A 12,047-nucleotide genomic window follows, 5' to 3' on the forward strand; every position below is an offset into this window, starting at 1 on the left:
ACCAGGAGCTCTTAGCTTTTGAAGAGATGGACAGATTGGAAAAAAGGCAAGGATGATAAAACAGGGTGAAACTACTTGGGGAGTGGAAAGGAGAGGGCCAATGATGCTTTTTAGAGAAACTGGCATCTCTAAGTAGGGATTAGCAACGTAGAAAAGGGAGGAAGCATTGGACCAGGGGAACCGTAGATGCAGACCTTGGAGGCTAGAGAAGGAAGAACATTCAGTGACCTAGCAGTAGTTTAGTGGGCTTAGAGCAAAGGCTGTATGTGTGGTTTGGGTGGCTGGGAGGACCGGGCAGGCAGAGGCCATGTGAGGGCAAGCCCCATGTACCATGTTAAGGAGGAGTAAGTTTTCTTCTGAAAACATTGGGGAGGTTTTGTTTGTTTTGTTTTGTTTTTTACATGGAGGAGGTTTTGAAGCAAGAAAATAGGCAATGAAAATTGTTTTTCACATTTGACAAGTAAATCATTGGAAATATGAGGGAGAATTATTTCAGTAGGAAAATAATGCAAACTTTTAAAATTAGTAGAGGCAACTATAATATGTGAACTTTACTAGTTTTACAGATTCTGTTTACACACATGCCAAGATCTATCTGTGCATGATTAGTTTGGCAGGAATGAGGGAGTAGGGGGGATGCTGGTATTCCTACTTCTTGGAGTAGTGAGCGTATCATCTTGGCCTCTAGACAGTGGTGCTAGCCACAGAGAGCAGGTAATCCAGTGAGTTATCTCCCTTTACACCCAGGCTAATAGATAGGAGCAGTGGGTATATCAGCAATCAGGTGATTGCTGCGTAACAGAGCACATTCCAAAAACGTAGCGGCATAAAACAACAAAGATTCCTTTGCTCATGTGTCTGTGAGTTGGCAGCTCAGGTAGACCCAGCTGGGATCACAGCATCCGCTAATTGTGGGGTCGGCTCGGCTGACCTCTGACTGTGCAGTCTGTTGGCAGAAGACTGAGGGCTGTTGGATAGGGCCGTCGGCCAGGCTGCCTCAGAGGCTTCTTCGATTTCAGTAGGCGAGGCGAGGCTCCTTTACATGGTTTTGTGGAAGCATTATTCCAGGAGAGGAGCAGCGAAGCTGCAAGATGTCACATAACATCACCTCTGCCACGTTCTGTTGGTCAAAGCAAGTCACAAGTTCAGCGCAGAATGAAGGGATGGGAACACGGACTCCCATCATTTCAGGAGAAGATAATTTGTGGCCATATTTTATCTACCATCATCTCTTCTCTGGCCACAGTTATTAGCATTCCTCCCACACTCCCTCTCCCACAGGACTCTCAAAGTATCGTCCCATCATGGCATCAGGCTTGAAGTTTCTGATCTCATGATATGTATCAGTTCTGGATGCAGATGAGGCTTCCAGGTGCAGTGCTTTGGTTACAACTCTTCTTGATTGAGAGACTTGTGAACACAAAAGCCACACTCACCCATATACAGTGATGAGTAGGGACAAGTTAACACACTAGATACTTGTGTTCAGAAAGGAGAGTGACCAGGGCGCCTGGGTGGCTCAGTTGGTGAAGCATCTGCCTTCGGCCCAGGTCATGATCCCAGGGTCCTGGGATCGAGTCCCGCATTGGGCTCCCTGCTCATCGGAGAGCCTGCTTCTCCCTCTGCCTGCAGCTCCCCCTGCTTGTGCTCTCTCTCTGTCAAGTAAATACATCTTAAAAGACAGAGAGAGAGAAAAAGAAAGGAAAGTGACCAGAGGCTCAGCAGTCACTGATCCACTGAGCTCCTGGCAGGCATGTCAGTGACCCCTATTCTTGGGGCAGGGAATGTTCTCTTCTGTGGGAGTGCTTCCCTAATCCATGGTTCTCCAGGGCTCTGGGCTCCATCCTCCGAGGTATCTTCTCTTTTCCATAAGAGACAGCTTATAGGGCGCCTGGGTGGCTCAGATGGTTAAGCGTCTGGCTTCGGCTCAGGTCATGATCCCAGGGTCCTGGGATCGAGTCCCGCATCGGGCTCCCTGCTCCTTGGGAGCCTGCTTCTCCCTCTGCTTCTTTCTCTCTCTCTCTTTCCCTCTCTCTCCCTCCTCCTCTGTCTCTCATGAATAAATAATAAAATCTTAAAAAAAAAAAAAAGAGACATCTTATAAAGTGCAGCTTTCTTACTCTGTTCCACGCCTGTAGAAAAGTGAGAGCCCCATGGTCTCTATACATTTTGAATTGTCTCTGTTCCTTTTAGTCCACGCTGCTTGTATTTTTGAATAATACAACTTTCTTTAAAAATGTTATGGGTTTCCTCTGAATTTTAATGGAGTCCACCGCATCCCCCAAAAACCACACCTATAATTGTTTTTGAGACAGACCTCTCTACTTCGGGCATGTAAAGCTTGTGTGGAATAATGTCCACAAGATTCTTAGGTAGTACTTTTTTCTAGCGGATAGGTTTTACTAGGTACCACTTAAAGTCTTTCTGGAGTCCTAACAAAGAGAAATACAGCCAGTTTATAACCCTGCTTTGCTGGGAGAGGAGGAGAAAGTCAACAGGGACTGGTTGGGCGAACTGGGGCCTGCAGACCCAAATCCTGCTGTGAGTGATCTGTGTCTGGACAGCCCACAAGCTAAGAATAGCTTTTGAGTTTTTAAAGGGTTGTTAAAAGAAACAGAAGAAGGTACAACAGAGGCCGTATATGATTCAAAAAGCCAAAAGATGTTTACTCTCTGGCTGTTCACAAAAAAAGATTGCCACCCCTGTTATAATTCAAGAAGAACTCTGAGCATAATGTTTGACATCAATGGGAAAAAGCAGTACATTTAACTCTACTGAGACATCAAAAACATTTGATGAAATTAATCCATTCTTAACAAAAACTCATAAAATAGATTAAGAATAGAGGGTGCCATATACAAAGAGTAGAAAAACCAATAATATTTTTTAGGAAGAAACTCTACAATAGAATCAACATAATAACTCTTTATGACTATTTCTGTTTGTTATATTTTAAAAACACACAGTAGTAAAGTGGATCATGAGTAATGACAGCTAAAATGTGAGAAAGATGGAGAAATAAAAATACCATTCTTCAAGTGATACATTACAGAAGAATCCAAAAGATTGTTGTTTCCTTTAGCCACAGCTATATAGCTAGAAAATAAGAGAAAAAAGATTCTGTTTACAGTACTAATGAAATGTTCTTATATATATGTGTGTGTGTCTACACACGTACATTACAAATAATTATAAAATTCTGATAGAAGAAATAAAGGACTTAACACACATATTTCTGCTTACATCTGGAACATTAAATTTAAGTAGCATGTCAAAATGCTGATTTAGAGTAATACCATTAATACCAATTAAAGTAACTTCCCGTCGTCTTCCATCACATTCTGAATCCAGTCCAAGCAGGAAGCTTAGCCTGTCGTCCTGAGGTCCTTGAACCCCGCTGGTCTGGTTCCCCCCTGCCTTTGCAGTTTCCTGGACATCCGTCTGCCTTGCATCTCAGTCCTTTTCCCTGACTCATTTGCCCTTCCTCTCCCATCCTGTCACCATTACTTGAACTGTGAAAGGAAGTGCCTGACACCTGGTAGGTACCTAAAATATGTTTCTTAAATCGCACCAAAAAATTACCACCTGAATGAGAGTGATTTTACTGTTTATTATTGGTGGGGAACTTAAAAAGGCATGTTGCAGTCCTTCTGCCTGCGGAAGGAGAAACATAAAAATGTAAGTATTAAGCAAAGAGTGGTGTGATTCCTATAGATTGGACAGTCTAGGAATAGCCAGGAATCTGTGTAGGCATATATTGCCAAATATGGCATATTGAGAACTTTCTCCTTGTTGACATGAGGTAGCACCCCATTCCTCTGGAGACTGTGACTAATTAGGACCTTGGGAGAGAAAAAACAGAGCTTGGGGTGAAATAGAGGACTGCAAGTTCTAGTTTGCCAGGATGCCCACAAATAAGAAAAAAAGATTTTCTGACTCTCAAAGGGATAGAATGATCCCTGTGGTTTCTTTGGAACTTGAAAGGATAAGTAAATCTGGAAACATGCAATACCTAAAAAAGTAATGGATCCAGAGGAATATCAAGAGCTTCCCCAATGATGAATTGTTTAGAAATTATTGTGATTTAATGAAGTCAAGAGTTGTTCCCTCGCTGTTATGTTGGGCCACGTGGAGACAAGTGGTGTCCTCAGGACTGCAATTCCAGGAGGAGTGGCAAAAACCAAAATGCTTCAGTCTCATTCTTTTGAAAGTCCCATGGTTTCCAAGGACGAATCCACTTGGTGAAATGGGGGCACAGGCATGAAGTCCTGAGCGATGGGGGGAAACAGTAAACTTGGGTTGGTGTGGGAGAAAAAGCTTCACAAAAGAGGTTTTGCCAGCTGAGCCTTAAACGTAGTGAGGGCCCCCTTAGCTAAGTGGAAGGAGTGAGAAAGGTTGCAGACCATGTGTCATGCAGAGGCTGGGAGGCAGGAATGCCTATTCACGTAGCAATGACAATTTGCCAGTGTACTGTTGTGGAGCAAGGGCTGGGGCACTTCACATACTCTTAAGGTTTCCACAAGCTCTGTTAGAATGTTACTAGTTCATCTGACAAAGATAAAGACTTAGATCAGGAGGACTCTACAGGAATGGTGTGCCCAAAATTGGTTTACATTTTTTAAAAGACCATGTACATTTTGCTGGCATCTTTAAAAACGTCGAGGTCCATACTAAGTATGAGCTGTACATGGAAATGTTATCCAGACATCTTTAGTCTTCCTAATTTTGAGGTAAAGCACATGGAAATAGGCCCCTTGGAAATAATTTTGACTATGCATCCAGAATTTAAAGTCATTCATGCCAATAACATTATCATCCAACTCTGTACTAGGCATTGGGTGTCAAGAAAGAGGGGTGATTGCTAAGGACTAGGGCCTGGGCCCGGGAGTCCATGCTCTGAGAGAGGACTGGGAAGAACGTTTGGAAAGGTTTTCCATCCTAGCAGAGATAAATCCAAACTCGTTCACATGGCCCACAGGCCACATTAGATCTGGCGCTCTCTACCTCACCAACCTCTGCCCTCCAGCCCCACCTGGCACTCTCCCCATTCTGTTCCAGCCACACTGGCCGGCTTGCTGTTCTGTGAAATAGCCAAGCCCATTCCCAACCCTTTGTGTACTTCTTAGGAGCCCTTTTCCTCCAAATCTTTGCATGGATTCCCTCTTCTCTTTGCGTATCTGCTCAAGTGGCCCATTCTGAACAGCCTATCTAAATGTCCTCCTTTTAGTCACTCTATAATCCCTGTCCTGTTTAATTTTCTTCATAGCACAGCATTCTGTATGAAATTGTCTTACCCATTATTTTCCATCTCCCCTGCTAAAGTGTCAGCTTTGTGAGAAGGCGAATTTTGTCTTCCTTCCTCATCACTCCATCCAAAGTGTCTGGCACATGGTAGGGGCTCAATAAATATTTGCTGAATCATGGAGGAAAACTGGCATTCAGACATGAACAGTTCAGCAAGTTGTTTGCTGTACCAGAAGTCAATCAGGAACGTGATCTCTAACTTGCTGAGGGGGGATTAGAGAAGTCTCTCCGCAGAGGAACTAAGACTTGCCTGAAGAATGAGTTGGCATTTGGCAGATGGGAAGATGATGGTGGAGAATTGCAAGAGCAATGCGTGTGAGGAAGACATACTGGGGAGTACAGACCTGACCTGTGGTGTTCAGGAAACCCTTCAGAGCTGGACATGTGGGGATGGGTCAGGGTTGGTGGTGGGAGTTGAAACTGGACAAGTCGGTAGGAATCACGTCATGAAGGGTCTTCTAAGCCTGAAAAGAAGCTCAGATTTTACTTTTGAAGTATTTTCAGCCTTTTCATAACCAGGGCACTAAAAGGAATAGTCTGAGTGCTGCGTACCTGCTTTCTCATTCCCTTTCAGCTCTTCAGCCTACTGCAATCTGACTTGTATCCTTATCACTACCTTAATACTGAGTTTGTTAATGTTGCCAGTGACCCTCTGCTTGACAGATGCTTTATGGCCATTATCTTAGACAACTAAAGAACAACAGCTCTTGACCTGGTTGGCTTTCTTCTTTCCCATCCGCTCTCTTCCCTTGATTTCTCTCGTTCTACATCTCTTTGGGGGAGCCACTTCTCGGCCTCCTTGGCGGGCTTCTCACCAGCACTACCATTCTTCATTCTTGAAGTATTGCTCTCCAGAGCTCCATTCCCATCTGTCCTCTCTTGTCATTCTGCATTCTCTCCTTAGGAAATCTGTGTCCTTGACTTCTGCCCCAGTGACTCCCAAGTCTTTTTATGTACTTCACATCTTTTTCTTAAGCTCCAAATCTGTATATCCAACTGTTGACTAAAAAGCTCTCTCCATTTGAATATCCCACAGACACCTCAGAGTTAGTGTGTCTAAACAATAGATCCAGCATCTCTATCCCAACCTATTACCACTCCTAAATTTCCTATCTTGGTGAGGACATTATCAGTCACCTGTTGCCTAAACCAGAATTCTTTGAGTTCTTGTGGATCTTTTTTTCCCCCTTACACTCCATAGATAATCAACTGCAAGTCATTTCAATTCTTCCTTGCAGTTTCTCAAAAATGTTTCCTTTTCAGTTTTACTGTAGAGCACTTCCGTTTATCATTCTCTGTCATCTGGGTTATTGTTGCCCTGCCTCTAACACTGATCAATCCCTTTCCCTTCCCACCCCAATTCTGTCCTCTATACAGTGGCTAGAGTGGTCTTTCTAACAAGCAAATCTGATTATATTACTCTGACTCCTTCTGCACTGACTGAAGTGAGGAACTTTAACTTGATTTGTCATTAATTCCCTGACCATCCATGTCCCCGGTGCCCCAGTCTAGCTCTCTAGCTCCAGTCCCACTTCCACACTTCTAACTGGTAATGATCATTCCTTTTTCTGAACTCCTAAGCTTAATATCTGTACCACACCCAGGTACTGACTTATACTACATGCCTTCTATTGTTCTTTAACTGTTTGTGTGTATGTATTTTATGGACCAAATGAGGGGACCTTCTCCAGGACCATATCCTCCAGAAAGGGTAAGACAGTAAGTGCTGTGGACATAGTGTGCAGTCAATACATATTTATTAGATTATCTTCACTAATAAGTCTTTCTTTATATATATATATCATTTATTAATAATGTCAATTTCTCTTTTTAAAATTGTGTTCTCTGAGTTTTACATTTAATTGCATGAAGATTTTGTTTTTCTAGTAACTTCATGTTATTGGTTTGCTAATTAATAGGGCTTAACTTTTCATTTTCACCTAGCAAATTTGTTTTTTCAGCGATGAGAAATTCTTGCCATGTGCATGGTGGTAATAACAGCTATTTTGGGAAAAATCAGCAAGAATGTGCTAAATACCATCAAATACTCTTACATTCTTCTGTCCTTGGAAAGGTTTATAAATTGAGAAGTACTACAGTTTTAATTGGATTTAAGATAGGTTAATTTGATTCTTAGCTTTTCAAATGCAACCTTTCAAGAAAAGGGATTTTTTGGTTCAATTTAAGACAAGGTACTAGGAATTAGTGTCTCATGACCTCAGAACATGAAGGATTGCTTTGTTTCTAATACAGGCATTGACATGTAGAGAAGAACTCCTTACTCTGCTTCTATCACTCCTTCCACTGGTATGGAAGATACCTGTTCAAGAAGAAAAGGCAGCAGGTATGTTTCTTTTATCACATCACTTGTGTTTCCAAAATTCCACTGAGGAAAGAAGTACCATGGAAAAGTTCCTTCTGCCTTAATAGTTGATACTATTCAAATTCAGAACAGTATATATTAGCATGATGCTTGACAGGAGAAATTCTTTAGGCAGACGCATTTTTATTTCTGCTAATAATACAAAAACGATGGTGCTTCTTAGGGGATTATTCAAATATAACAATGATCAGAAAATATATGAAGAAGCAGAACACTTAGCAGAAGGAGTCAATCTAGGTGTGCGACCCCATCAGAGAAATGGATAGTGGAAAGTTTGAAGAAAGAAATGAAAGCTCCTCACTTATTTTATTTTATTTTTATTTGAGAGAGAGAGAGGCAAAGGGAGAGGGAGTAGCAGGCTCCCTGCTCAGCATGTGGGTGTCGATCCCAGGACCCTGGGATCATGACCTGAGCTGAAGGCAGACGCTTAACGACTAAGCCACCCAGGTGCCCTTCCTTCGCTTATTTTACAGACTGCTTTTTGGAGCACCTGGGTGGCTCAGTCGGTTAAGCGGCTGCCTTCAGCCCAGGTCATGATTCCAGGATTCTGGGATCGAGCCCCACGTTGGGTTCCCCGCTGAGTGGGGAGCCTGCTTCTCCCTCTACCTGCTGCCCCCCCTGCTTGTACTCTCTCTCTCTCTCTAATAAAAAAAAAAACCAAAACTGCTTTTTATTACCAGTACTCTACTGATGACTTTTGCAATTTGGTTTAGTTTTTTTTAATGTTCTTTGAAAGGATTAATTTGAAGTAATATTTTGTTTCAAGCCTGGATAGAATTATTACACTTAAGGTCAACACAGTTTTAGTATCTCATTTTGAAAAAAAATTTTAAATTACATACACATACACGTATCTATATCATATTAGGTATATGAAACTTAGTTTGAATGTTTCAGTGGAGGAATTAACAGTTTAACAGTTTTCCCCTTGACCATTTCTGGATATGTGAATTGTGAGATATTTCACGATATCTCAGGTTAACATAAATCCTTCTATCTGGTAGTTCAATGCCATATATGCATTTTTAATACATTTCTGATAAAGAGCTCTCTTTTTAGGGAATTATCTAAGGTCTTGTAATATTGTTATCCTGCTTATTTGTTGATTCACTAACTCTGCTCTCATTTTCTTCTGAATTTGTAGAATTCACAAATTCTTTCTCACTTAAGATAGCCGATTAGCGTTCTTTTAGGAAAGTTATCTTCATTGCCTGCATCTTTTGTGTAGGTAGAATTTGTCAGACTCTTCAATTTCTCCCCTTCCTCTCTTAATTAAGGCACAGATCTTTTATTTATAGATTATTTATTCATTCTAAATTGCAACTATATTTTTCACATAGATCTTACTATGTAGTATTGCAAAGGGAAAGACTGATTTTACTAACTTTTTAATTAGTAAGGAGGATTTATTCATTTCCCCAAGAAATAGATACTGCATGTGGTCCACACTCCAGATCCTAGGTTCTGGGCACTGAGGATGCAACAGGGATGCCTGTACCTAGTTCAGTATGTGGCCCATTCAGTAAATATTTTGAATGAAAAACTCTTTTAACCTCAATTTTGGAGAACAGTTGGTATCTATTATATGATTTTAAAATAATTTTGGAACATCTTAAAGTTCTTAAGTTATAATAAAATAAATGCTTTTTTTGAGACTATAATATACTCCTGTTTCTTAATTAATGGCACTATTAGAGGAGATTTGTAAGATGGTGGGAACAGTAGTGCTAAATCCCAGATAATCTAGAGTCTCTTATGTTGATGTCAGAATGCAATGTATGGTTTTAAATCAGATTTATGTCCCTAATTTTGTTCTCCTTTGTTGTTTTCAAAATCAATTTGTATCCTTTGAGCCAGTGCTACCTGGTACATAGCATGAGAAGAGTAAGTGTAGGGGTAAGTGACCCAGAGACAAAACAAATAGTTAAAGGAAATCAGCCCAGGAAAAATAAACTGAGGGAAAGCTCCTGAAGTGGAAGATAAATAAGAGAGTAATCCACCTATACCAATTGAGTTTGAAAACATATTAAGGTGTTCTAAACTTTCTTTCTTTATCTTATCAGATTTTAATCTATCATTCTCAGCTGATATAATCCTGACCAAAGAAAAGAACTCAAGTTCACAAAGATCTACTCAGGAAAAATTATATTTAGAAGGAAGTGCCCTATCTGGTCAGGTTTCTGCAAAAGTAAACATTTTTCAAAAAAGCAGACGGCAGCGTAAAACTACCCACCGCTATTCGATAAGAGATGCAAGAAAGACACGGCTCTCCACCTCAGACTCAGAAGCCAATTCAGACGACAAGAGCATAGCGATGAATAAGCATCGAAGGCCCCGTCTGCTGCAGCATTTTGTAACACAGTCTCCTAAAGACGACCACCTTACAGCTAAACTTGACCACTTATCAACCAAAGAACAGACTCCTCCTGACACAATGGCTTTGGAAAATTCCAAGGAGATTATTCCAAGACAGGAGTCAAACAGTGACATTTTGAGTGAGCCAGCTGCCTTGTCTATTATCAGTCACATGAATAATTCTCCTTTTGACTTATGTCATGTTTTGTTATCTTTATTAGAGAAGGTTTGTAAGTTTGACATGACCTTGAATCATAATTCTGCTCTGGCAGCCACTGTAGTGCCCACACTGACTGAATTTCTAACAGGCTTTGGGGACTGCTGTAATCTAAGCGACAACTTGGAGAGTCAGATGCTTTCTACAGGTTGGACTGAAGAACCGGTGGCTTTGGTTCAACGGATGCTTTTTCGAACAGTGTTGCATCTTATGTCAGTAGATATTAGTACTGCAGAGATGATGCCAGAAAATCTTAGGAAAAATTTAACGGAATTGCTGAGAGCAGCTTTAAAAATTAGAACTTGCCTAGAAAAGCAGCCTGACCCCTTCGCACCAAGACAGAAGAGAACACTACAGGAGGTTCGAGAAGGTTTTGTGTTTTCAAAGTATCGTCATAGAGCCCTTCTTTTGCCGGAGCTTCTGGAAGGGGTTCTGCAGATCCTGATCTGTTGTCTTCAAAGTGCAGCTTCCAATCCCTTCTTCTTCAGTCAAGCCATGGATTTGGTTCAAGAATTCATTCAGCACCACGGATTCAATTTATTTGAAACAGCCGTTCTTCAAATGGAATGGCTGGTTTTAAGAGATGGAGTTCCCACTGAGGCCTCAGAACATCTGAAAGCCCTCATAAATAGTGTGATGAAAATCATGAGCACCGTCAAAAAAGTGAAATCAGAGCAACTTCATCATTCGATGTGTACAAGGAAAAGGCACCGACGATGTGAATATTCTCACTTTATGCACCACCACAGAGACCTCTCAGGTCTCCTGGTTTCGGCTTTTAAAAACCAGGTTTCCAAAAACCCATTTGAAGAGACCGCAGATGGAGACGTTCATTATCCCGAGCGGTGCTGTTGTATCGCGGTGTGCGCTCATCAGTGCTTACGCTTACTCCAGCAGGCTTCCTTGAGCAGCACCTGTGTTCAGATTCTGTCGGGCATCCAGAACGTCGGAATATGCTGTTGCATGGATCCCAAATCCGTAATCATCCCTTTGCTCCATGCTTTTCAGCTGCCTGCGCTGAAGCATTTTCAGCAGCATATTTTGAATATCCTTAACAAGCTTATTTTGGATCAGTTAGGAGGAGCCGAGACACCGCAAAAAATTAAACAAGCAATTTGCAATATTTGTACCATTGACCCCGATCAACTGGCCAAATTAGAAGAGACACTGCAGGGAAACTTATGTGATGCTGCACCTTCCCCAAGTCTGTCCAGCCCTTCCTACAAATTTCAAGGGATCTTGCCCAGCAGTGGATCTGAAGACTTGCTGTGGAAATGGGATGCCTTAGAGGCTTATCAGAAGTTTGTTTTTGAAGAAGATAGGTTACGTAGTGTACAGGTTGCAAATCACATCTGCAGTCTAATCCAGAAAGGCAATGTAGTTGTCCAGTGGAAACTGTATAATTCCGTATTTAATCCTGTGCTCCAGCGAGGCGTTCGGTTAGCACATCATTGTCAACACCTTAGCATCACGTCAGCTCCGACTCATGTATGTAGCCATCATGACCAGTGTTTGCCTCAGGAAGTGCTTCAGATTTATTTAAAAACTCTGCCTACTCTGCTTAAATCAAGGTTTGTATGTGTGCACGTGTGCAGATACCTTTTCCTTACTGTATGCTTTTGACTGTCTTTCCCCATTATTCTTTCCTAGGATTTAATTTTAGTTTAATAACAAAAAGTGTTCCCATCCCATGTCAGAGTTTGCTTTACCTTCATTTATTGGTTGTTCGATCTATTTATCTATTTATTTCAGTTTCCTGGAGGGGGTATAGAGAAGAGCATAGAGCTA

At 41.5% G+C, this 12,047-nt stretch overlaps 1 protein-coding gene across 1 annotated transcript in view; it reads left to right on the forward strand.

Annotated features, from left to right (window-relative positions):
• The window catches only part of LYST (lysosomal trafficking regulator), a 163,660-nt gene that overhangs the window by 32,602 nt on the left and 119,011 nt on the right, over positions 1-12,047 (forward strand). The window contains exons 4-5 of the mRNA XM_025850667.2: positions 7,558-7,648; positions 9,751-11,830. Coding sequence (XP_025706452.1) covers positions 7,558-7,648; positions 9,751-11,830 — 2,171 coding nt within the window. The remainder of the gene's footprint in view (positions 1-7,557; positions 7,649-9,750; positions 11,831-12,047) is intronic.

The sequence above is a fragment of the Callorhinus ursinus genome, unplaced genomic scaffold, assembly GCF_003265705.2.
Source record: "Callorhinus ursinus isolate GAN/ISIS: 27379988/994484 unplaced genomic scaffold, GSC_fseal_2.0 scaffold32, whole genome shotgun sequence".
In the NCBI taxonomy this organism is placed as follows: Eukaryota; Metazoa; Chordata; class Mammalia; order Carnivora; family Otariidae; genus Callorhinus; species Callorhinus ursinus.